This window comes from Trachypithecus francoisi, unplaced genomic scaffold (genome assembly GCF_009764315.1).
Source record: "Trachypithecus francoisi isolate TF-2019V2 unplaced genomic scaffold, Tfra_2.0 Lachesis_group14, whole genome shotgun sequence".
In the NCBI taxonomy this organism is placed as follows: domain Eukaryota; kingdom Metazoa; phylum Chordata; class Mammalia; order Primates; family Cercopithecidae; genus Trachypithecus; species Trachypithecus francoisi.
The window spans coordinates 49,947,486-49,973,670 of NW_022681459.1; the positions used below are offsets into that span (position 1 = coordinate 49,947,486).

The 26,185-nt window shown below is 52.7% G+C and overlaps 1 protein-coding gene across 4 annotated transcripts in view; it reads left to right on the plus strand.

Annotated features, from left to right (window-relative positions):
* The window catches only part of OSBP2 (oxysterol binding protein 2), a 226,952-nt gene that overhangs the window by 193,330 nt on the left and 7,437 nt on the right, over positions 1–26,185 (plus strand). For all 4 annotated transcript variants that reach the window (XM_033233260.1, XM_033233261.1, XM_033233262.1 and 1 more), the window contains 9 exons: positions 12,065–12,257; positions 12,871–12,988; positions 13,811–13,865; positions 14,039–14,185; positions 15,314–15,559; positions 17,737–17,857; positions 18,074–18,177; positions 18,249–18,344; positions 18,428–18,612. In XM_033233260.1, coding sequence (XP_033089151.1) covers positions 12,065–12,257; positions 12,871–12,988; positions 13,811–13,865; positions 14,039–14,185; positions 15,314–15,559; positions 17,737–17,857; positions 18,074–18,177; positions 18,249–18,344; positions 18,428–18,612 — 1,265 coding nt within the window. The remainder of the gene's footprint in view (positions 1–12,064; positions 12,258–12,870; positions 12,989–13,810; positions 13,866–14,038; positions 14,186–15,313; positions 15,560–17,736; positions 17,858–18,073; positions 18,178–18,248; positions 18,345–18,427; positions 18,613–26,185) is intronic.

Here is a 26,185-nt window from a genome sequence, read left to right on the forward strand (position 1 = left end):
CTGCACCCGGCCCTGGCAGGGTTCTTTCTAGCCAGACTCGGAGCGTGCACTTGGTGGGCCTTGGAAGGACCCTCTGGGGTCAGCATCTGAGTAAGTCAGTAGCCCCGTCGTGAACTCAGGGCAACCCCTCTCTCCTCACAAAGCTAGGAAAGCCCTGCCTGATGGGCATTTGACATCAGACCTTAGCAGCTGCCTCCTGATCCCTGCCCAGGCCTGTGCCAGGCAGGGACTCACAGGGAACAGGCAGTCAGGCATGTGCTCATCGGTGTGACCTGTTCTAAGATGACCCAGGGCCACCAGCTCACATGCCCACTTTTGAAGGCCAAGTTTAGGGAGAGCCTGGGAAGGTTCCCAGTTGGCGGGGAGGCAGATTCCTGTCCAGCTGACTACAGTCCAGCAGGAGAGCCAAGGCAAGCCTTGGCTGGGCCTACAGAGGGCCGAGGCAGCAGACACAGGATGGGAAGTAGGCTTTCTCCCAGGCAGAGAAGGAAAATGTCAATATTTTCCCTTCTGGGCTGTCATTGTGCACAGGTCTTTCTGCTCCGGCCAGGATGGGGACCTGCACCAGTTTGGCTCTGAAGCCCCTCTATTATTCCCACCTGCCTACCCGGTTACCCTTCCTGGGCCTCTGGACAGTTCTCCAGTCATGGTGGACCTGTGGGCAGGACCCGGTCATTGGGCAAGGCTTGCCAATTGTGTGGGTGGTGGCCTCGCCACCCCACTGCCCTGGAAAGGAGAGTAGACTGCTTGCCTTCCCCCTCAGGGAACCTGGAGAGATCAGCTTGGCTCTTGGGTTTTCAGCCATGAGACAGAAGCAGGGTATGGGGTTCACACGATTCCTGAGCATCCCTGGTGGGCCCAGCAGCATCTCCCCACCCATTCCTCACAGGCCACCTGTCCCTGGTTGTGTCTTCCTGCCCTGGTGGTAGTTCCCCCAACACCCATGCCCCAGCTCCTAAGGACTGGGCTATGAGAGGCTGGGACAGGCCCTGCCAGTGGCGAGCCAGGATGGGAAAGGGAATGAGTGCTCCATGCGTTGCGTGGCATGCCAAACATTCTGCATGCACCTTCCCTGCCCACTCTGCAGGCTTGCGCATGGGGAGACCAAGGCTGAGGGGCTCAGGATCCCAGCTGAAAAGGATACGAGCCCACGTCTTCCTGATTCCAGAGCCCGCTACACTGCTGCATTATGGTAGAGAAATAAACCTGACCCTCCCTTTGATCAGGGTCAGGAGGTCAGGAAAACCTCCCCTGTCCACCCTTACCCTACATCCCTGTCCTGGCACCACTGATCACCCACCTGCAGGCCTGCAGAGTCTCACAGATCTTTCTACTGCAGTATCTTGACCCTGTCCTTCCAGCAAGGGCAGGACACAGTATCTCTCACAATGCCTGTAGCCTCTATGCCTGGCTCAGAGCCCAGCACATGGGAGCCTCGGCAAATGAGAGAGAGAGAGGAGGGGTGGAGAGAATATTGTGAAAAATCACAGGAGCAAATGAATGAATCGCTTAGTGTCTGGCAAAATTCCCTAGTGGGTAATTTTTTTGACTCTGATAAAAGCCAGCCTAGCAGATCCTCACTTGAATTACTGTTTTGGGTAACTGTGAATTCGCCTGCCATTTAAGAGAAACTCCGTAGCACTATTAAATGACTTTGGTTTTTAGAATGAGTCTTGAACCATAACGTGCCTGCGCACAGGTGCTCTGCCAGGCATGGGGTGGGGACATTCTCTCTCACAGCAGCGTCCTCTGTGAGCACCAGGGTGTACCTTGTACGGCGGCACTGCTTCTGTCACTTGGCTTAAGGTGGAGAATGATTGAGTTTGTACATATTACAAGCTCATGTTTGGAGTGTTAGTATCCACAAAGTGAAAAAGCTGCGGGAGCAGATTCCATCTGCAGGCCAGGGCAGCAGAGCGAGGCTGGGGCGTGTTCTCCCCTGTAGTCCTGAGCCCCCTGGGTGGGCCGGCAGCTGGGTTCCATCCTGCTTCTTAGCAGCCTGTGGGCTTGTTCCTGCTGCTGTTCCTCCAGTCCCTGAAGGCAGGTCCCAGGCCAGACCGACTGCACCTGACTCGACCCCCATTCCTGAACTTGGAAGGTTCCTCATAGTTGGTCACTCATGCTGGGCCCAGGACTTGGTCCTTCTGACCACATGACCCCCTGTGGCACTTGGGAACCTTGAGCTGTGAGGGTGAACACAGCTCCAGCCTTGTGGGCCCCGCACCCTCCTGTGGGAGCTGTAACCACATAGGTGATAAGGAATGTCAGCGGCAAAAAGACCTTTAGAGGAAAGAGCCAGTGAGGTGGGATGGGGTGAGAGGCCACAGGTGCAGACAGGCTGGGGGCTGAGCAGGGGCACAGGTGCCAGGCACCCTGGAGTGTGTACTGGGAGCCACAGGAGGGGAGGTGGGAGTGAAGCGGAGGCCAGTCACAAGGGACCTCATGCTGACAGCGTTGTGCTCCCACTTGAAATGAGGGACTCAGTGCCAAGTGACTCAGTGCCAATGTCAATGACTCAAGGCCAAATAAAATGATCCCACGTGCATTTTAGCAAGACCCCTCTGCTGCTTGGAGAATGTGCTATCCGCGAGGCAGGGGCAGGTGCTCAGAGACCCTTCGGGGGCCCTTGGGCAGAGAGAGTAGAGCTGGCGCCTGTGAGAGTGGGCAGTGCTGCTCTAAGCTGAAGGCAGGGACAGCAGAGCTGCTGTGTGGTTGAGAAAAGAGGCCATGGGGAAGGACCCCACGCTGGGGGCCTGGGCCCCTACAGAATGGGGGTCTTGCTGTTTGATGCCCAGTTTGGCCCACACACAGGTTCTGCAGGATGCAGGAAGGTCTTTCCCAGGAGTGAGTTTTGTGTAGCTAGTGAGTGGGTAGAGCTAGCGCGAGGTGCCCAGTGCAGGCAGAAAGCAGGGAGGGCAGGGCTGGCCAACAGAGGGTAGATGCTTACCAGGCCTGGATGGGACAAATGCCGCATTCTTGGTCCCTGGGTTTACCAAGGAAGGTAGTGTCCCTCAGGAGACACACTTTGGTGCCTGCTGCAGGGCTGGCCGGGCAGTATGGGGTGCCTGCGACATCCTGATGGCAAGGACATGGGAAAACCTGAGGAGGAAGGGCACCCGGCACAGCCAGCACTCGATGGAGTGGGCTCGGGGGACACTCCACTTGGGGATACTCCAGCTGCAAGGGCAAAGTACAAGGGGGAAGTAGGAGACACTGGGGGCACCAGATAGCCAGAGTGGGCACCGGGGGTAGGCAGGGGCTGCTGTGGAGAGGGTCACAGAACAGAGACAGCAACCTGGGGTCCTCAGACAGGGCTTCTGATGTGGGGCATCATAGAAACAAAGACCCCTGTCGGAAGGGGCCTCCGCTGCCAGAAATGCTGAGGTTTCTCTGAGGCCCCTTTTGGCTCACGGCCCAGGAGGTCACGTGGGGGCTCCTTAGGCCAACCCAGGCGGGGGTGAGAGGCCCGGAGCTGCCCTCCGTTGTCCCTCTGGGGCCCAGCTGACCACCGTCCCGCTCCTGACAGCTTGCTCATCCAGGGCCTGGGGAGATGGGTAAAAATAGATTCCAGATTTGTCTAAAATCAGTTGGCAAACTGGAAGCCAGATGGTGCTGGCTCCTGTGTGTGAGTGGCAAACTATTTTGAATGTGGAGAGGCTATTTTAAAGTTTTAATTGGAGTGGAAAGCTCTTCACCAGTGCCGAGAGTGAGTCATGTCAAGGAGACACTCTGATCGACCCACGGTGGGGACTGGGAAGGGCTGAAGCCCCTGTGTGCTACCAGCCTGTGCCAAGGGCTCCTGTGAGGAGCAGGCCCTGGGAGCTCAGCCTCGGGGGGGCAGGCAGGTGATGGAGACACAGCATGACACCTTGGCTGGGCCAAAGGGATCCCTGGGGGAGCCCAGCACTTCCCCTTGTGGCTCCACAGGTCCCCAGTCTGGGTCTTAGACACTTAAGACCAGAATCACAGCGTAGTTCCTTCCTGCCTTTATGAGGCACCTGCTGAGCTTGGGTTTCATCCTGTGTAAAGTGAAGCCAGGCCAGGCACGGTGGCTCACGCCTGTAATCCCAGTACTTTGGGAGGCCGAGGCGAGCAGATTACTTGAGGTCAGGAGTTTGAGACCAGCCTGGCCAACATGGTGAAACCCTGTCTCTACTAAAAATACAGTAGTAGTGGCAGGCGCCTGTAGTCCCAGCTACTCAGAAGGCTGAGGCACAAGAATCGTTTGAGCCTGGGAGGCAGAGGTTGCAGTGAGCTGAGATGGTACCACTGCCCTCCAGCCTGGGCAAGAGCAAGACTCTGTCTCAAAAATAATAGGTGAGGCCAGCCCGTCACTCCTCAATGGCAGGGGAGGCAAGGTCCTGTCACTCCAGTGAGTCCCCTGGCCATGCAGAGGGGCTCAGGGAGACCATGACACTCCGTGATCTCACCACTCATCACCTTCAGAACCCCAGGCTGGTGAGAGGCAGGGTCTGTGGCAACAAGGGATGTGAGGATCAGCATGGAGGGTGGGTAGCCTTGGCTCTAGAAACCCAGAGAGCAGGGGGTCCTCCGGCCACCCATCTGGGAGCCCAGAGCTGGAGGGCAGACACGTCAGATGCCTGGCAGGTCCTGGACCAGCCGCACTTTCTCCCATTATCCCTGCACCAGGGGTGCTGGGACCTCCTGTGTGTGCTAATGGCTGGAGCTAGTTGCCCAGCCTGGACCATCTGGGCATTTGACCAATCTCCCCACCTCCTCCATGAGCCCAGTGGCTGCCCACGTCAACGCCTAGCAGGCCTCTGTTGCCTCCCTCACATCCCTGTCTAGGAGGGAAGTTTCCAGGCAGCCACTGAAGGCCAGACAGGGTCCTGGCTCTGCATGCTCCCGAGAGCTTCAGAGGCTGCCCTAGGTCACACACAGGGGACCCAGGCTAGCTGACCTCACACCTTGCTCTCCCGCCTGGCCCAGGGAGCAGTGAGATCGCTGTCAGGATTAAGATTAGGAACAGCAAAAGCGATTAGAGTTTGTCCTCCTTTTCCTGGGGTACATCTGGGCAAAGGTTTCCAGGTCAGAGACGCTCAATGTCTGTCCCATGGGGCACTGGTGACCAGCAGCAACCCCCGCTCAGACCCCACATGGCATGGCCCCTGACTTGGTTTCCCCTGGGTGGGCAGCCCTTATAGCCTTCTTCCGCAGGCCGGACTTCTCAGTAGGGAGAGTCCCTGGTGGGCAAGCAGGGCCTGGACTCCCCAGGTGGGGCTGCCCCAGGGTGGAGAACCCCTTGTCTGTCAAGCTTTGTGGTTCTCACTCTGCTTGGGGGCAACTCAACAGGCTCCCTGCCCTCCCCATGGAGACAGGACCACACTGCCCAGGGGCCCTGCATCTCAGAGCACCCACACCCCCAACACCCCTCTCACCAGAACCCTCTGTGCAGCACTTGGGGGTAGGCGGAAGGGGCAGGGCTGGGAGACTGGAACTCTGTCCCCACGCTGAGGACAATCAACCTAACAGGTCACAGAATCAGGGACGCTGTAGAAGCCCAGGAGGGCACCAGGAGATTACAGGCCTGTCCCAGGGTGGTCAGTGGGGTAGCACCCATGCAGGGCCCAGGCACCACCTCCAGCTCCCACTAGGACCCCTCACTCCGCTCCCCTTAAACAATGCAGGACACAAATGTGTGGGCAGGGGCTTCAGGTCAGCCTGTCTCTCCTCCTGCTCACAGCTGAGCATGAGTCCCCTGGCCCCAGGTAGAGTTGTCACAGAGCCTCAGAGAAATGAGACGACGTTCAGGCCTGGGCTGGGTCAGCCAGGCCTTCCCTGGGCCCCTGGGAACCTCCCCCTGCCAGCCCCTCTGCTGGGCCCCAAGCCTAATCCAGCTTATTGAGCACACAGCACACAGCCCAGCTCAGCATTCTGAGAACAGCAGGGCCACACCAGGCGCCTGCCTCTCCCCACAGCACAGCCAGGATGGGGCCTGGAGAAGGCTGGCAGCAGCAGAGGAGACCCTGGGAGTCGGGGATGGACACCAGGTGGGTGCATCCGGGCTGGAGGAGGTGGACAGGCTCTCTGCATCCACAGGGTGACCAGGGCAGCTTATCTGCTGTGGTGGCAAAGGCCTTGGGTGCAGACACATGAGGCCTTTGATATTAGCCCACAGCAGCTTTCACCCTGCTCTGCTTTTAGGTGACTGTGACACTCTACGACCTGCATGTGCCCAGCCTAGGCACATGTACCCAAATGAGGCCCAGCTATCCCAGGGACTTCCTATCTCCCTGCTGCACAATGCCAGCCGGCCCTTTGGTAGCCTTGAGGGGGATCGAGGTCACTCACAGCCAAGTTATTAGCCAACAACCCTGGCTGTGTGAACAAAGTCCTCAGCTGGGGCTAAGGGTGCTGGGAGGCCACCGCTTCTCTCTGAGGCTAGGGCTGGGCTCTGTTGCTTGGACAGGGTTATTCCCAGGCAGCCTTGTTAGTATCTCCCAGGAACCTAACTCCACACCAGGAAGGCTCTGGGATCCCACAACATCCCTGCCCTCAAGGGGGTCCCAGACAGCAATCAAGACTTAGCTTTACAAAGTAAACCGTAACAGCACTGGTTCCGTGTCCTGGGAGACATGCAGGTGAGATGCTCAGGGACTTGGATCCTGGCCCTACACATACCTCCTCGTGGCCTTGGGCGAGTCCCTCAGTCACCCTGAGCCTTCATTTCCTCCTCGGTCATGCACACTATTTTTTTAAAAAAATCTACTTCAGTGCTTGTAAGAATGCCTGCAATGGGCTGCCTCACAGTGGGCCTGCGGTGTGAGGGAGGCGGGGCTGGCACCAGAGTCAGCAGGTGGGTTTGGATTTGAGCCAGGGAAAAGCAAGAAGACCTGGTGGGCCACACTCAGGTCTCTGGGAAGGAATGGAGCCCCAGGAGATGAGGCTGGAGAGGACTGGAAACCATGTCTATGAGAGGCTGTCAGCTGCCTGGATCTGTGGAAAAAACAACAAATCCTCCATTTTCCCTTGAAGGAGAAAATAGTCATTTCTAAAGTATTGGAGCCCCCGTGAACAGCGAAGGTAGGAGGTAGGGGGCCTAATTCATCTTTGTTCTCTTGTCATCTTTCCCTCTTTGCTTTTGCTGCTGGGAAGCCCAGGCACCCTCAGATGTGAGTTTGTGGGAATTCTTACCATGACCTTTGGCTACTCTTTTAAACTGCTGTTGTATGGCTCTTTTGTAAGTCTTGCTGTAAATGACATGAGGTATATGAAAACAAAGCACCCAACTATGTGAGAACCCGTGGACAGAGAGGATGATTCTGGGGGCTGTAGAAGATTGGCAGGAAGCGATGGTGCAGGGATGAGGGAGGGTGGGTGCAGAGGCCTTGTGCACCCAGACAGGTAAGAACTCAGAAAACCATGAAGCACCCATTCCCTCTCACCATGCACGGCACAGCCCTGGCCTCTGCACCCCTGCTCGCATCAGGCAGGCACGGGGATCGTGCCTTGTGTGGAGGTGGCCCTGGGGCCAGACAGACCTGGGATCCCATCCTGTTCACCCTGTGCTGACCTAATTAGCCCCTTCTCCCTGGCCCTCAGTCTCAGGATGCAGGGGACTTCCCTGAAATGGCACCCAGGGAGATGAGGGTGCCCTTCCTGACTTGCACTCTGAACCTGCCATGAGACCAGCTTGACAGAGCCTGGAGACCTGCATGGGCCAGGGTCACAGCCGACCAGTGGCACAGGGGCAGCAGGGCAGCAGTGTCAGGGAGCCATGAACAGGTGGCTGGAACCAAGACTAACTTGACTAAGCACTGGGCCGAGCTTAGGGCAGTGTGGGGAGGAGGGTCTCGTGGGAGCTGCAGCCAGGTAGGAGGTACAGCGAGCTCTCAGTTCAGGACCTGGGTTCTGGATCTGGCTCTGCCACCTCCTTGTTGGGTGCCCTCAGAGCCAGCTTTGCTGTCTTGGGATTGGGGTGGGAGTCTCTGTCTACCCACCTCACAGTGCTTCTGTAAGGGTCTGGAACATTCCTGAGGCACCCAGAGGGATACTGTGCCCCCGCCTCCACCACCGCCCTTACATCCACTGGCAGAAAACAAAGAGGTGCCGTCTGGTCTGGCTGCTGGATGCACTGTCTCTGAGTCTGTTTTCAGGGTCCTCACTCTAAGGCCTACAGCAGTGAGAGAGGGACAGGGCTGTGGGTGAAGCAGGAAGGCCACTGTAGGACCCCAGGTGGTGAAAGGCTCGGCTCCCAGTCACAAGCCAGGGAGCAGTGGAGTCAGGCCTGGAGCCGGGTCTCCCAGGACCCACCCAGACCCACTATGGGGTCAACAAATTGCATGATGGACAGTGACTGCAGCCCCACACCCAAGAGACAGCCTTATAGACCCATAAACTCAAAATAGCCCAGACCTTCAACATCCTGGACTCAGTCTCACACATCATCAGGATGAGGCGCATGAGATAAGGAGGTTTCTTTCCTTCCTCGAGGAGACCTTTCCCCTTGCCTCAACGTGCAGGGAGGAGACCTTCATCTATCCAATGGGGATGATTGCATTCCTCCTACCTGGAGAATTTTGCTGGGTGAGTGGAGACAGGGCAGCTTGTGGGCACAGCATCTGTCGGGCATCACTGTCTCACAGAGAGGACGTGGGCTCAGAGGGGCCAAGGGGCTTCTGCTGGAACCCAGGTTTTCCAACTCCTGATAATGCGCCCCTGGCCACCACACTCTGCTGGCTTCCTTGGGCAGGCCATGCCGCATCTCCAGGCCCCATTTCCACATCCCTGCAATGGGGAGGCACGCCCTGCCCACCCTGCGTGGTGCTGTGAGGGAGATGGGGAAGGGAAGGTGCTCAGAGGAGGGCTTGTTCAAGGAGTGGCGTCCCTGGGGCAGGCTGTGCAGCCAGTGCTCTGGAGCAGGGGCGGGCTGGGCTGGGGACCCTTTCCACTAAGCCAGGCTGGCCACCAGAGCTCGGGCTCTCCCTGTGGGGCGGGCAAGCCTGCTGAGCTTCCAGGCAGGGTGTCCCAATGCAGAGCCTTGGGGAGCCTCCCACCCTTGGAGGTGCTGGTTCATCCTCTCGAGGCCACCTCAGGACACCCCCAGCTCGCTCACACTGCTGTCAGTCCCACCCCCCTGGTAGGTGTCACTCGGCAGCAAATATCTGGGAGCAGCTGCTGATTCAGGGCCATTTCTAGCACAGTCGCTGGAGAGACCAACCCAGTGGGCAGGCGTCTGAGTGGGCATGACTGAGGGGGCAGGCCGTTTCCTGGGGGAGCGATGCTGCAGAGGTCTGAGGAGTGGTGGGAGTTAGCGGTCGTGGGCCTGGGCACCAGGTGCCAGGGCAGATGCGGGAGGTGATCCACAAGACGTGTCTGTTGAGTGCTCCTTCGCCCCACCTGCCACATCAGCTCCTGATATTTCTTCAACAGCTGCCTTGTCTCTGTGTCACAGGTGAGGACTGGTGTGCCCATCTTCCTCCTTTGGGGTGGGACAGCCTGCAATGTGCATGGAGCTCAGTGGGTGCTCCAAGTCAGCTGGGGCAATTGGGTGGGGAGGGAGTGCTGGGGAGTGGCAGCTGGGGCCACTGATGCAGCTGTGGGCCAAGGAAACGTCCCTTCCTACTGGGTTAAAGAATGTGTCCAGAAAGGGCAAATCCAGAGGTTCCTAGATTGGATCTCACTGGCCTCCACGGACAGCTGAAGCCTGAGCTATCCTCTCCACTGTAATGACAAGGCAGAATGACCCACCCCTGCTTCAAAACTGTGTGGTGCAACCACCTATGGACCTGGGAAGCTGAAAAGAATCTGGATGTCTTAGTAGGCCACAAGCTTGAAGGGAAAACCTTAAAAGCAGTTATGAGATTCAGACTCTGAGGTAGCTTGGTAGAAAGTGCTAGTCCCAGTTCTGCCAGACAAGACCAATTACCTCTCTGAGCTGGGGAAGATAGCAGAACGTGGCTTTCCTTCCTTCTGTGCCACGGCCAGGGACCGGCCCAGTGGTAGACAAGGGCCAGTGACAAACCTGAGGCCTAACACTGCAGGGAGGATGTGGCTGCAGTGAGCTCAGCCCCTGCCATGATGAGCAACAGCAGCCACCTCAGCTCCAGGCGAGCTGCTGCTGGGGAGGCAGTGCGCAGACCCGTGGCAGGCGAGCTGCTGCTGGGGAGGCAGTGCGCAGACCCGTGGCAGGCGAGCTGCTGCTGGGGAGGCAGTGCGCAGACCCGTGGCAGGCGAGCTGCTGCTGGGGAGGCAGTGCGCAGACCCGTGGCAGGCGAGCTGCTGCTGGGGAGGCAGTGCGCAGACCCGTGGCAGGCGAGCTGCTGCTGGGGAGGCAGTGCGCAGACCCGTGGCAGGCGAGCTGCTGCTGGGGAGGCAGTGCGCAGACCCGTGGCAGGCGAGCTGCTGCTGGGGAGGCAGTGCGCAGACCCGTGGCAGGCGAGCTGCTGCTGGGGAGGCAGTGTGCAGACCCGTGGCAGGCGAGCTGCTGCTGGGGAGGCAATGTGCAGACCCGTGGCACCTGGGTTTGCTGCTCCCCAACTGGCATCCTGACCATGGGAGGCCAACCAGGGTGAGTGCTGGTTGCTGGGTGGGCTCTGAGAAGGCTACGGTTCCCACATCCCCGTGGAGGCCAAAGCAGGCAGTGAGCATGTGTGTTACCATCCCAGCAGAGGGGGAAGCCAGACGGCCCCCAGGGCCTTCTTCACTGCAGGTGTCAACAGAAGCAGACTCTGCAAAATATTTGAAAAGATTTATTCTGAGCCAAATATGAGTGACCACAGCCATGACATAGCTCTTGGAAGGCCCTGAGAACATGTGCCCAAGGTGGTCGGGGTGCAGCTTGGTTTTATACATTTTAGGGAGGCATGAGGCAGCAATCAAATACATTTAAGAAATACATTGGTTTGGTTCAGAAAGGCAGGACAAATCAAAAGCAAGGTGGGGAGGGGCCTTCCGGGCTATGGGTTAATTTAAACATTTTCTGGTTGGCACTTGGCTGAGTCGTCTAAAGACCTGGGATCAATAGAAAGGAAATGTTCAGGTTAAGATAAAAGATTGTGGAGACCAAGGTTCTTTTTAAGTCTTATAGTGGCTCCCCTTAGAGACAATAGATGACAGATGTTTCCTAATCAGACCTTAAAAAAAGGTGCTAAAACTCAGTCTCTTCAGGATTGGCAGGGCCTGGAAGAAAACGATCTAACTACGTGAATAGGGATTCTTGACAGATACACATTTTCCCGCACAAAGGACAGCTTTGCGGGACCACTTCAAAATACGGCCAAGAAGCATGTTTTGGGATAAAATACTTTGTCTTCCTTGACTTGTAATGTTATGCCAGTCAGGTTGGAAAGTAAGTCACGATATATAGGGTTAAATAAAACCCATCTGGTGAGAATTTATGGTTTTTAGGGCATGACTCCCCAGACGCCTTACATAGGAATTTGGGCAAGATAAAAAATATCAGAGCTTAATCCTCACAGGGAATGGCAGGGGGTGGGGGGAGCAGATGTGTTATAGGAAAAGGGTCCTGATCCAGACCCCACAAGAGGGTTCTTGGATCTCGCACAAGAAAGAATTCAGGGCGAGTCTGCAGTGCAAAGTGAGAGCAAGTTTATTAAGAAAGTAAAGGAACAAAAGAATGGCTACTCCATAGACACAGCAGCCCCCAGGGCTGCTTGTTGCCTATTTTTATGGTTATTTCTTGATGATGTGCTAAACAAAGGGTAGAGTATTCATGCCCCCCCTTTTAGACCATAGACGGTAACTTCCTGATGTTGCCATGGCATTTGTAAACTGTCATGGCGCTGGTGGGAGTGTAGCAGTGAGGACAAGCAGAGGCCACTCTCGTTGCCATTTTGGTTTTGATGGGTTTTGGCTGGCTCCTTTACTGCAACCTGTTTTAGCAGCAAAGTCTTTATGACCTGTATTTTGTATCTCATCCTGTGACTTAGAATGCCTTAGTGTCTGGGAATGCAGCCCAGTAGGTTTCACCCTCATGTTACCCAGCTCCTGTTGAAGATGGAGTTGCTCTGGTTCACATGCCTCTGACAGATGGGCCCCTGCCAGAGGCCAGGGTCTCATACCGCCACCCTTCCCTCCCCAGGCCTGCAGGGACTTCCTGGAACTAGCAGAGATACACAGCCGGAAATGGCAGCGGGCACTGCAGTATGAGCAGGAGCAGCGCGTGCACTTGGAGGAAACCATTGAGCAGCTGGCCAAGCAGCACAACAGCCTCGAGCGGGCCTTCCGCAGCGCCCCCGGCCGGCCGGCCAACCCCTCTAAGGGCTTCATTGAGGGTGAGTGCCCGGGCGGCCAGGGCAGGGCTGTCCCATGACCTTCTGCCAGCTGGCTCTGCATATACAACTTCTGCTCCCCCACATGCATATCCCTGGCTGTGTCCACATGTGGGCTGGGCTTGGCCAACTCTGGACTGCCTTTTTGTGCTTTGTTTCTCCCGTGCCCATCACCCACTGGCAACAGTTTCTCTGCACCTAGGTTCACATTCTCAAGAGTTAAGTTTAATGAGTCCAGCTGTCCCTTGTGTGGCACGGGTGTCCTGGTGCCAGGTGGCCACCTACCTAGCCTTGGGTTGGGGGTCATGGGGATCGTGGACAGGGATCCAACAGAAAGGGAAGCTGGGCCACAGAAAGACGGACCCGCATGCTGAGAGATCGGGGGCCGGGGTGGGGGGGGCTTCCAGAAAGAGGCCCCTGTGCAATGAATGCGTTGAAAGCACATGATTCTAGCAGAGGGAGCAAGGGTGGCTGCGGCCCAGGGCTGCCCAGGTGACTGAAGCAGGAGGGGGGAGTGAGGCCGGATGGGGGTTGAGAGAGCCCTTGGCTCTGGACTTAGGGAGGCGAGATGAGCCTTTTGTGAAGTTACAAACTAAAGCTCTGCCTATGTCTCTAGGAAGCCTCTTGACTCCCAAAGGAGAGGACAGTGAGGAAGATGAAGATACTGAGTACTTTGATGCCATGGAAGACTCCACATCCTTCATCACCGTGATCACTGAGGCCAAGGAAGACAGGTAAGGTGGCTGCATCTGGGCAGAGCCTCCCCCACCCTGGTCTTAGGCTGCATCTGGTCTTTTCACCAGCTATCTACTTGTTTACTTGGGGTTTTCTTTCCTTTAAATCTTGCTTTGGCCAGGCCCAGTGGCTCCCAGCACTCTGGGAGGCCAAGGGTAAGAGGATTGCTGATACAAGAGTTCGAGACCAGCCTGGGCAACATGGCAAAACCCTGTCTCTACAAAAAATACAAAAACTAGCCAGGGGTGGTGGTACAGGCCTGCAGTCCTAGCTACTTGGGAGACTGAGGTGGGAGGGTCTCTTGAGCCCAGGGAGATCGAGGCTGCAGTGAGCGATGGTCATGCTACTGCACTCTATCCTGGGCAACAGAGAGACCCTGTCTCAAAAAATCAATAATCTGTCTTGCTCTAGATGGGATTTCATTGTTGTGTGAGCCTCATTTACACAAACCTAGCTGATAGAGCCTCCACACACCTGGGCTATATGGCACAGCCTATTGCTCCTGGGCTACAAACCTGTACAACATGCGACTGTACTGAATATTGTAGGCAATTGTGACACAGTGGTTAAGGATTTGTGTATCTAAATATAGAAAAGGTATATTAAAAATATAGTATGATAGTCTTATGGGACCACTGTCATATACACTATCCGCCAATGAAATGTTGTTATGCGGTGTCTGTCTACACACAGAACACACGGCAGTGACCAGGACATTTACTAGCAATGAAAACGATGTTGTCTACAGAAAGGATGGGCCAGGTCCCAAGGAGGCCTCGGGATTCATCAGTAACTTGCCTCCCGCTTTGTGTTTCCTGCAGAAAAGCTGAAGGTAGCACGGGGACAAGTTCTGTGGATTGGAGCTCAGCAGACAATGTAAGTGAGGGGGAGCACTGTAAGGGCCAGCAGGCAGGCCCATGCCCCAGTCCAGGAGCGCCACCCTGCCCTTCACCAGCAGTGTGCCAGTTCTCAGGGTGGAGGGCAGATACCTGGAAGCTGAGGGGGCGCTCTGGCCTCCGCTGACGGGGGTGTCCCCACTTCTGTGGCAGGTACTAGATGGTGCCTCGCTCGTGCCCAAGGGTTCGTCCAAAGTCAAGAGGCGAGTCCGCATCCCCAACAAGCCCAACTACAGCCTTAACCTCTGGAGCATCATGAAGAACTGCATCGGTCGGGAGCTCTCCAGGATCCCCATGCCGGTGGGTGGCTCGGGCAGGGCAGCCCTGGCAGGTCCTCTGGGGCTGCTTTCCTGTGCATGGATGAGAAGTAATGGCCTGTGTGAAGTACACACAGCCTTGGAGTGTCATTTTCTTAATGGCACCTGAGGAGCATGTAACTAATTATCTAATCATGTACATAGACATTCCCCAATCTTCCAAAGTACAGGGATCTTTGGGCTCTGACAGAAGGAGCCAGGGAGAAGCTCTGCATGGATCAGCAACCTGGGGGGCCCCAGAGCACCTCTGGATCTCATGGGGCCTTACCATGTCCCAGCTGTCCCGATCAGTAGATGGGGAGTGGCAGGATGGGGCTGTGTGTGGAGGGGTGGGCCCTCCTTCAGCTGGCAGCCATCCCTGGTGCCATCCCGAGGAAATGCAGACTCGGTGTGGTCACACAGTGGGCTGAGGGCAGAACTTGGATCTTCATGCCACCTGGCTACAGTGGCGTCTCCACCAGGCCAGACGGTTCTGCTGTGTGACCTAGAACGAGTTCCTTCATATCTCCAGCCTCTGTGTCCACATCTGTAGAGTGGGGAGAATCACAACACCCCCTTCACAGTGTCCGGGAGAATGGAGCAAGATAACACGAGGAAGCTGAGACTCATACCTGATGGCATCATGGTGGGGAGAGTGACCCTGCCCTATGTGACACTGAGACAGGGGCCCTGGGCCTAACCCATCCTGTGCCAGGTCCTATCACAGCTCAGAACATGGGGAAGACCCACTTCCTCCACCCACAGACTCATGTGCTCATTCACTCATTCTCTCACTGCTTCCTAAGATTCGGCACTGAAGATACAGCAGTGGGCCAGGCAGAACCCCTGGCCTTGGCGGGTGTCCATCCGAGCAGAGGAGAGCGACAGCAAACATGATAAAAGTGTGTAGGATGCAGCAGACCAGAAAGTGGGGAGGGCTGTGAAGAAAACAGGCAGGAGGGGCCAGGGAGGTGATGGCTTGGGGGCCGCAGTGTTGGACAGGGCCATCAGAGGAGCCTCACTGTGAAGGTGCCGTCTGAGCAGGGATGTCCCTGAATATTTGAGAAAAGCAAGGGCACCGTGCCAAGCCGGGGCTGGTGCCCAGCCTGACTGCCCACCTGCCCACCCACAGGTGAACTTCAACGAGCCCCTGTCCATGCTCCAGCGGCTGACAGAGGACCTGGAGTACCACCACCTGCTGGACAAGGCGGTGCACTGCACCAGCTCGGTGGAGCAGATGTGCCTGGTGGCCGCCTTCTCTGTGTCCTCCTACTCCACCACGGTGCACCGCATCGCCAAGCCCTTCAACCCCATGCTGGGGGAGACCTTCGAGCTAGACCGCCTCGACGACATGGGCCTGCGCTCCCTCTGTGAGCAGGTGAGCGGGCTAGGCTGGCGCTGGGTGGTGCCCGCCCACACTCTGGCCAAGCTGTTCCTGCCAGGCCCAAGGTGACAAATGGGATGCAGCCTCTGACCCCCACTGCCCATACCCAAGGGGCCATCAAGCTGAGGTCCAGCTGGGAAGCATGGCCTCCCATGGCAGGGGCAGCACAGGGCTTCCTGGAGATGGCGAGGGGCATGAGAGCACAGCATGGTGAGGACAGGGTCAGGCCTGGTTGCAGAGACGGGGAGGATAAGCTCCCCGTGGAGAGGTGCTGTGGAGCAGAGGTGGAGGGGCATCTGTGGGCACTGCTGGGGAGGAGCATGGGGTCACCACTGAGCTGAAGGCAGCTGGCAGGAGGAGCCTGGGTGCAGTGGGATGGACTCTGCCCCAGCCAGTGACAGCAGCCTGTCCCAGCCACCCCTTCCCCACGGAGACATGCCAAGACCCAGGCCCAGGAGCCTCAGCAGTGGCAGCCCCATGCTGAACCTGGGCGTCCTGGTTGAAAACGAGGTGATTCTGTTGGTGCCAGCGTTGCCCTGGCTCCTGGCATGAGCATGGGATGCTGGCCATTCAGATCCTGGTGCTAGTTGAAGAGGCTGCAGCTGCTGCAAGGCCCTGTTAGGAGGCGGCCACAGTGACCCACGCAGGGGTGCGGTGGCCAGACCTGGGTGAAGGGGGAGGCCAGAACACTGGCAGCTTTTGAAGAATAAGCCAGCTGGTTTGCCGACGCTTTGGATATGCGGGTGGGAGGCAGTCAGGGTGATCCCAGGTCCTTGGCCTGAACCCTGGAGTGAATATATTTCTCCATTCAGCAGACGTTAGATGCCCTCGACATGCCAGGTGCTGCTCAGGCATGGAGGTTTCAGCTGGGAAGTGAACAGACACGGCTCCAGTGCTTATGGGGCTGGGAAAGCAGGGTGGATACTGTGGCTGCTTCCAGCTCTTTTGGGTGGTCAAGGAGCAGCTTTGCTGATGCAGAGAGAGTGAAGGGAGGAAACGAAAGGAGGGTGGAGAAGCAGCAGCTGGAGGTGTGGTACACCTGGGTTGGGGCCTGCCTCCTGACCTGCCAGAGGAGCCCTCTCCTGTAATGGAGGGAGTGGCCCACAGGGAGGCCCGGGGAGGTGGAGGTGGGAGTGGAGGGGGCAGATACTGGATGCATTTTGAAGGAAGGGCAGGTAGGCTTTGCTCAGGGTTAGAGGAGGAGCATTAGGAGAGCCATAGAGGCTGCAGAGCATTTGGTGTGAGTGGTTGGAAGGGCAGGATGCTGAAGTGTAGGTGAGGAGGAGGCAGAGCTTCCCACGGGCTCCTTGGGGAGGCATCAGCTGAGTTCAGGGCCAGCTCACCATCTCCCAGGGTGGTTTGCAGCTAGGCCTGCACTCCTGGGGCATAGGAAGCAAGTAGGCACCTTTTTCGGAGACAGGAAGTTAGGCGAGGCACACTAGGGGCAGCGGGAGCCCGGCTCTGCCCTGGTCGGGCTCTGCCTATCTGAGGGGAGGTGTTCAGGGGCAGCTGGAGGCCAGGGGCAGGGCTAGGCTAGGGCTGCTGTCCTGGGGAGTAGACTTAGGAGAGGGAAGCCTGGGTCCCACGGCCAGAGGAGCATGGAATAAGGAAGAACAGACAAGGGAAGTTTGGTGGCACTGCCAGTGAGGCAGGGGAGGGCTGGGCCGGGGACAGTGCATTGATGTGGATGCCTGCTCTGGAGCCAAGCTGGCCAGGGGCAGGGCCCAACTGCCCCTTGGCTAAAATCACACTGCCAGTCTGGGCCCCCTTGGTATAACATGGCACAGCAGCCGCACTGGGCATGTGGGGAGGATTAGATGAGAAGTGGACATGAAACCCTCGGCACAGTGTGACACCCTTTGTTTTATCAGCCCTCAGTGCACCTGTCACAGGCACGTCTGAGGCATGAGGTCTGCCATCACCCCTATTTCACAGCCCAGAAGCCAGGCACTGAGAGGCTCAGGACAGCACCCGGACGCTTTTCTGCTCAAGGCAGTGCCTTCCTGGGGGCCTGCCTTGGGTCCGTGGCCACCTGAGGAACAGCCAGGACTGCTCCTATGGCCACAGAGCTGTGCCTGCTGAGACAGCACAAGCTGTCCCTCCCTGGCTGGGGGAGGTGGAACCTGGGCTCATGTCTGGCAGATGCTCACGTCCTATGGGTCTGGTCTCAGGTGAGCCACCACCCCCCCTCAGCTGCGCACTACGTGTTCTCCAAGCATGGCTGGAGCCTCTGGCAGGAGATCACCATCTCCAGCAAGTTCCGGGGAAAATACATCTCCATCATGCCGCTAGGTGAGCTGGGGCCCGGTGCCTTCCTGGGACAGAGACATTCTGCCTAAGAGGGAGGATTCTGGTGATGCAAAAGCCAGCTGGGGGCTTCCAAGGGAGGCCTCCCTGTAGGCCTGCCTCTCCAACCCCCAGCCTGGTTCTCAAGACACCAGGCCTAAGGGCAGACTGGCCAGAGCCCTGCATGGGGGGCATGACCTCTGACCTGTCCCCCACCTCCAGGTGCCATCCACTTAGAATTCCAGGCCAGTGGGAACCACTACGTGTGGAGGAAGAGCACCTCAACTGTGCACAACATCATCGTGGGCAAGCTCTGGATCGACCAGGTCAGGGGCACCCTTGGGGAGAGGGTGTATGGCCCGGGGGCTGGCCGCTGACCACTGCCCTCCTTTGCTAGTCAGGGGACATCGAGATTGTGAACCATAAGACCAATGACCGGTGCCAGCTGAAGTTCCTGCCCTACAGCTACTTCTCCAAAGAGGCAGCCCGGAAGGTAAGCAGGACCAGCCACCTCTGAGCACCCCAGGGGGCCCAGGGCAGAGTGTGCGCCTATGCTGGTCCTGCCAATGTCCACAGGTGACAGGAGTGGTGAGTGACAGCCAGGGCAAGGCCCACTATGTGCTGTCCGGCTCGTGGGATGAACAAATGGAGTGCTCCAAGGTTGTGCATAGCAGTCCCAGCAGCCCCAGCTCTGACGGGAAGCAGAAGACAGTGTACCAGACCCTACCAGCCAAACTGCTGTGGAAGAAGTACCCGCTGCCGTGAGTAGGGCTGGCAGGGGCCCCGCCACAGGCGTAGGACAGGGGTCAAAGGAGAGGGAAGGAGGACAGTGGACAGAAAGCAATTGACAGGCACAGGAGGTCGGGAGGGTTCAGACATGGGCAGAGAACAATAATATGCAGCCGACATCCCAGTGTGAAGGCAGATACCCAACAGTAAATAAATGTGAAACTATCAAACACTATGCACAGACTTTAAGTGAGGTGATAGGACAGAGCCCCTCCCTGTTCCTCCCTACAAGAAATAAAAAACATACTTGAAAATAACCATAGGAAATAGAAAACTATAAAATGTGGCATAGGAAAGTCCTAATAGAACAAATAGAAATTTGACAAAGAAAAAAAAATAACTGAAATTGAGAACCCTATGGAATGGTTTAGTAGCTAGAATCTATCACCTGAACACAGGTCAGAAGATGTGATAGAACTGAATTTAAAGAAACAAAACCCAGAAAAGACAAGAAGCTACAGGGAGAAGACAGAGTGAGGTCCCTGGAGCAGGCTCCCTGGCCTCCACTGGGAGCTAGTTTGAGTGCAGAGTCTCCCGTCAGACCTCCTGCAATGGAATCTTGTAAGCTTGCTCAGCAAGATTGAGAGCAGGGTTTGGCATACTTCTAGCAAGAGTCCCAAAAGGGAAGAGGAACTGTACCTGAAGATAAAATAACAAAGAACTTCCTGCACCTAAATCTATGCAGTGAAACTAAATCAGAGGAAACTATTAAGCAGCCAGATTTTAAAAAGACATCACTTTCCAAGGAGCTGTTCCCTTATCAACAGAAATGGGAGCTTGAAGACAGTCAAGTGATATCTTCCGTGAGCTGAAAGATGCACTGCCAGCCTAGAATTATACACCCAGGGGGACCATCTTTAAAGAATGAAGGTGAAATCAAGGCATTTTCAGGCAAACAAAAAGCTTAGTTTGGCACCAGCAGACCTGCATGAAAGGATATACCTCAGGCAGGAGGAAACTGACCCCAGAGGGAAGATCTGAGACATATGAATGAATAACAGATACTGTGCACCTACATAAATGCTGAACAAACAAGCATAATGTGGGGTATAACATTTTAGAATGCGGCTGCACAGTAAGAAGAGGAATGAAGGGAGGGAAACTGCTCAAAGGCCCCCATGCTGCCCTGGAAGAGGATCAAGATGCACATTCGCTTCTGACTGTATGAAGTATGTTTATTGCTATTCCTAGGGTAACCGCTAAAATAATCCATTTAGCTGGAATCCCAGAAGAAGAAGAAGAAGAAAAAAAAATGAAGAGGGAGATATAATGAAGATAAATTTCCCAGAGTAAAAGCAAAGGATGAAAGACCCTGTACTGAAATGTGCTCAAGACAAGAAATAAAGAAAAATGTTCATCTAGATCATGCGATAGTCAAAATGAAAACCGAAGAAAAGTATTCTAATAGCTTCCAGAGAGGAGCAAAAGATTTTAGTCAAGGATAAAGAATCAGACTGACATCAGATTTTTCAACAACCAACATTGGATTAGTATTTTCTAAGTTACAAAATTAGAAAGCAGAATTTTCTATTTAGTCAAAGTATCATTCACATATGGGGCCCTATCCTTTGGCATGCAGCCTCAGAAGTTTTGCCACACGAAAACCCACAATGAAAACAGTATTGGGCCAGGTGCGGTGGCTCATGCCTGTAATCCCAACACTTTGGGAGGCGGAGGCAAGCAGATCACTTGAGGTTAGGAGTTCAAGACTACCCTGGCCAACATGGTAAAACCCCATCTCTACTAAAAATACAAAAATTAGCCAGGCATGGTGGTGGGCACCTATAATCCCAGCTACTCAAGAGGCTGAGGCATGAGAATCACTTGAACCTGGGAGGCAGAAGTTGCAGTGAGCTGAGATCGTGCCACTGTACTCTAGCCTGGGAGAAGAAAAAAAAAAAAAATGAACACTGGACATAGTACTTAAAAGGGGGGATGGGGGGAGCAAGGATGTCACAATAGATGAATAAAGGGGTTTTGTTTGCTTTTTCATTGTTTTTTGTTTTGAGATAGAGTCTCATTCTGTTGCCCAGGCTAGAGTGCAGTGGCATGATCTTGGCTCACTGCAACCTCTGTCTCCCAGGTTCAAGCAATTCTCCTGCCTCAGTCTCCCAAGTAGCTAAGAGTACAGGGGCATGCTACTATGCCCGGCTAATTTTTGTATTTTTAGTAAAGACGGGGTTTCACCATGTTGGCCAGGCTGGTCTTGAACTCTCGACCTCAAGTGATTGGCACACCTTGGCCTCCCAAAGTGCTAGGACTACAGGTGTGAGCCACCACACCCAGTCTAAAAGTTATTTTTAAAATAATTGCTAGGATCAAAGAAAAAGAGAAAATATGTCCATAATAATGAAGATTTAAAAGTTTAGATAATGTTAGCATGATGGAATTTGAGGAGAAGGGGAAGGATCTCAGGGATGTGAAAAAATGCTAAGTTCTTATTGGAAGGAAGAAACATTTATAAGATTGTTAAAATAGTAAGAGAAAATTAAAAAGTAGCACAAAAATTATAAATTAACATGATAGCAATAGGCCCAAGCATTATAATAAATATAAATAGATGAAGCTTACCAGTTAAAAAGCAAACTACTGACAAACTGGATTTTTTTTTAAGAGACAGAGTCTCGCCCTAATACCCAGGCTGGTATCCAGTGGCACAATCATTGCTCACTGCAGCCTCAAACACCTAGGTTCAAGTGATCCTCCAACCTCACACTCCTGAATAGCTAGGACTACAGGTATGCACCACCATGCCTGGCTAACTTTTTAAAATTTTTTGTAGAGACAGGGTGTCACTATGTTGCTCTGTCTGATCTCAAACTCCTGGCCTCAAGTGATCCTCCAGCCTCAGCCTCTCAGAGTGCTGGGATTACAGGCACAAGCCACCATGCCCGGCCTAACTGGATGTGTTAAAATCCAGATACCTGGACCTTCTAAGAGATTCCCAAAATATAAAGGTATACAAAAGTTGAAAGTAAAAGACACATATCATGAAAATACTAACAAAGAGTTAAAATAGCTGTATTAATATCAGGTAAAATAGACTTTAGGACAAAAGCATTATTAAGGAAGGGAAAGTTGCTATAATAAAGGTTGAGTTCATCAAAAAGATATAATAGTTTTAAACATTATGCATATAATTAAATGCCTCAAAAATATACAAAGCACATATTGATACTTAAGGAAGAAATAGATAAATCCATCACCACAGTGGGAAATTGGGAGGTTTCTGTAAACCTCTTTCACTTGTTGATAGGTCAAATGGAAACAACTGAAAACAATCCAGCAAGTATATGGAGATCGAAACAATATAGGCTATACAGACTCATGGATGCAACTCTGAGAATGTATTTTTTTCTCAAGTATACATGGAATGTATGCAAAAATTGATTGTGTACTAAACCCTAATGGAAGCCTCAAAGATTTACAGAGTAGCATACAGACCACAATCTGTAAGACAAGATAGAAGTTACAAACAAACTGATCAAAAAATACCAAATATTTGGGAAAAAAATTAAGTTGCTAAATTAACAGGCAAAACAAATTAGAATGAAAAAATGCAAAATATGTAGAACTGAATGATATAAAAGATATTTGGCCGGGCGCGGTGACTCATGCCTGTAATCCCTGTACTTTGGGAAGCCGAGGTGGTTGGGGGTGGGGATCACCTGAGGTCAGGAGTTCAAGACCAGCCTGGCAAACATGGTGAAATCCTGTTTCTACTAAAAATACAAAAATTAGCCGGGCATGGTGGCATGTGCCTATAATCCCAGCTGCTTAGGAGGCTGAGGTGGGAGAATCACTTGAACCTGGGAGGCAAAGGTAGCAGTGAGCTGAGATCGTGCCACTGTACTCTAGGCTGGGCGACAGAGTGAGACTCCATCTCAGGGGAAAAAAAAAAGAAAAGAAAAAGATATTTAAACTGGCTGGATGCAACAAAGGCAATGCTTCAAAGGAAATATATTGCCTTAAATCATTTAAATAATATTGAGGCTTTCTCCTTTCTGAGTTTCAATTCTAATATTAGAGAAAGTTCAACATAGAAATCCAAAGAAAGAAGAAAAAATACTTTAAAAATAAGAGCAAGAGCAAAAGCCTGTGCAACATAGTAAGACCTCATCGCTACAAAAAAAAAAAAAATGTTCTTTCTTAATTTTTTCTTAGACAGGCATGATGATACATGCCTGTAGTACCAGATACTCAGGAGGACTGAGGTGGGAGGATCACTTGAGCCCACGAGGTCGAGGCTGCAGTGAGTTGTGAACACACCACTGCACTCGAGCCTGTGTGACAGAGCAAGACCCTGTCTCAGAAAATAATAATAATTTTTGGCCGGGCACAGTGGCTCATGCCTGTAATCCCAGCACTTTAGGAGGCCGAGGTGGGCAGATCACCTGAGGTCAGGAGTTTGAGACCAGCCTGACCAACATGGAGAAACCCCGTCTCTACTAAAAATACAAAATTAGCTGGGCATGGTGACGCGTGCCTGTAATCCCAGCTACTCAGGAGGCTGAAGCAGGAGAATTACCTGAACCTGGGAAGTGGAGGTTGCAGTGAGCCAAGATCACACCATTGCACTCCAGCCTGGGCAACAAGAGCAAAACTCTGTCTCAAAAATAATAATAATAATTTTGGCTAGACATGGTGGTTCATGCCTATAAATAATCTCCTGTATTATTCCATTTTCACACTGCTATAAAGATACCACCAGAGAGATTGGGTAATTTATAAGGGAGAAAAGGTTTAATTAACTCACAGTTCTGCCTGACTGGGGAGGCCTCAGGAAACTCAATCATGGCGTAAGGCGAAGGAGAAGCAAGTACCTTCACAAGGCAGCAAGAAAAGAGCAGAGTAGGGGAAACAGCCACTTACAAAACCATCAGATCTAGCGAGAACTCACTTATTATCACAAGAATAGCATGAGGGAAACCACCCCCATGGTCCAGTCACCTCCCACCAGGTCCCTCCCCTGACATGTGGGGATTACAATTTGAGATGAGATTTGGGTGGGAACACAGCCAAACCCTAGCATCCCAGCACTTTGGAAGGCTGCGGTGGGAATATTGCTTGAGTTCAAGAATTTGAGACCAGCCTGAATATGGCAAGATACCATCTTTATATTAATAATAATAAAAGCAGAAATCAATTAAAAAAAGTCAAAAGCTGATTCTTTGAGGCACAAAAAAACTGTTAAAATAGAAAACTACTGACAAGACTGAGCAAGACAGAAATAAATATTAATGAAAAAGGTTTAATGTGACATATAAAGTATAAAGACATAATTAAAACTTAGATTGGAGGACCAAATTCTTAGAAAAATATAACAAGAACTAACTCCAGCTGGGCACAGTGGCTCATGCCTATAATCCCAGCACTTTGGAAAGCAAAGGCAGTTGGATCGCTTAAGCCCATGAGTTCAACACCAACCTGGGCAACAGCAAGACCCTGTCTCTACAAAAAAAAAATTATTTTTAATTAGCCATGTGTGGTGGTACACATCTGTAGTCCCAGCTACTCAGGAGGCTGAGGCAGGAGGGTTACTTGAGCCCAGGAGGTCGAGGCTGCAGTGAGCCGTGACTGCTACTGCATACCAGTCTGGGTGACAAATCAGACTCTGTCTCAAAAAAAAAAGAAAGAAAAAGAACTGACTCTAGAAGAAATTAAAAACACGAACAGTCCTATAATAAAGTAACTGAAGCAATAGTTTAAAAATTACCATAAAGAAAACACAAGGCCCAGATAATTTTACAGGTGAATTCTCCCAATTTTTTCAGAAACATATTATTCCAATTTTATATAAAGTGTTCTAGATCATAGAAAAAGGAAATATTGGCCGGGCGCGGTGGCTCAAGCCTGTAATCCCAGCACTTTGGGAGGCCGAGATGGGCGGATCACGAGGTCAGGAGATCGAGACCATCCTGGCTAACACGGTGAAACCCCGTCTCTACTTAAAAAAATACAAAAAACTAGCCGGGCGAGGTGGCAGGCGCCTGTAGTCCCAGCTACTCGGGAGGCTGAGGCAGGAGAATGGCGTAAACCCGGGAGGCGGAGCTTGCAGTGAGCTGAGATCCGGCCACTGCACTCCAGCCCGGGAGACAGAGCGAGACTCCGTCTCAAAAAAAAAAAAAAAAAAAAAAAAAGAAAAAGGAAATATTCACCTCTCCTATACTGTGAGGTCAGGATAACCCTCATACCAACTTAGACTAAACTAGCAGTAGGAAAATAAAAGTTCTACCCTATTTCACCTATAGTAATAAATATATAAGCAAAACTCCAAAACAAGATATCAGAAAATCCAATCTAACAGTGTATAAAAAAGATAGCATTCTATAATCAGATCGAATCTATCCTGGGTATACAGAATGATTTTATATTAGAAAATTCATAGAGTAATCATATTAACAGATTTCAATAGATTCAGAAAAAGTGTTTTAGGTGCCTAGATACAAGATTAATATACAAAAGCCAGTTGCACTTCAGCAAACAACTAGAAAAATGCAATTTAAGATAAGACACCAAGGCCGGGCACAGTGGCTTACGCCTATAATCCCAGCACTTTGGGAAGCCAAGGCAGGCAGATCACCTGAGGTCGGGAGTTTGATACCAGCCTGACCAACATGGAGAAACCCCATCTCTACTAAAAATACAAAATTAGCCAGGCATGGCGGCACATGCCTGTAATCCCAGCTACTCCGGAGGCTGAGGCAGGAGAATCACTCGAACCCAGGAGGCGAAGGTTGTGGTAAGCCGAGATCACACCATTGTACTCCAGCCTGGGCAACAAGAGCAAAACTACATCTCAAAAAAAAAGAAAAAAATACCAATTAACAGCATATAACATCAAGAACCTTGCAATAAATCTTATATTCAAGACCTCTATAGAAAACATTATAAAGCTTTAATGAGATACCAAAGAAGAGCTAAATAAATGGAGAAAGACATAATGTTCATGGATAGAAAGTATTGTAAAGATGTCACAATCTAAAAAATCAGTAAATCAAACAAAACCCCAATAGGGACTTTCATGGAACTTGATATTAGAATTTTTAAACTTATATTGAGGAATAAAGGGCCAAGACATTTCTGAAGAAGACCAAAGAAGACTTACCCTACTAGATACCAGGATTTTTATTTTGAAACTCCAGTGGAACAGAATAGTGAGCCCAGAAACAGACCCATGGATATATGTACCTCTGATATATGACAAAGGTGGCAAGATGGAATGGCTCACCAAATGGATATGGGTAAAAATGATTATCCCTATGGAAAAAGATGCACTTAATCCCTCCCTCACATTATAAAGAAAATCAACTCCAAATAATGGCCTAACAATAATATTAAGTTCGACTTATTGTAAACAATGACTTAAGTTTTTTTTTTCTTTTTTTTTGAGACTGAGTCTCGCTCTGTCGCCCAGGCTGGAGTACAGTGGCCGGATCTCAGCTCACTGCAAGCTCCACCTCCCGGGTTTACGCCATTCTCCTGCCTCAGCCTCCCGAGTAGCTGGGACTACAGGCGCCCGCCACCTCGCCTGGCTAGTTTTTT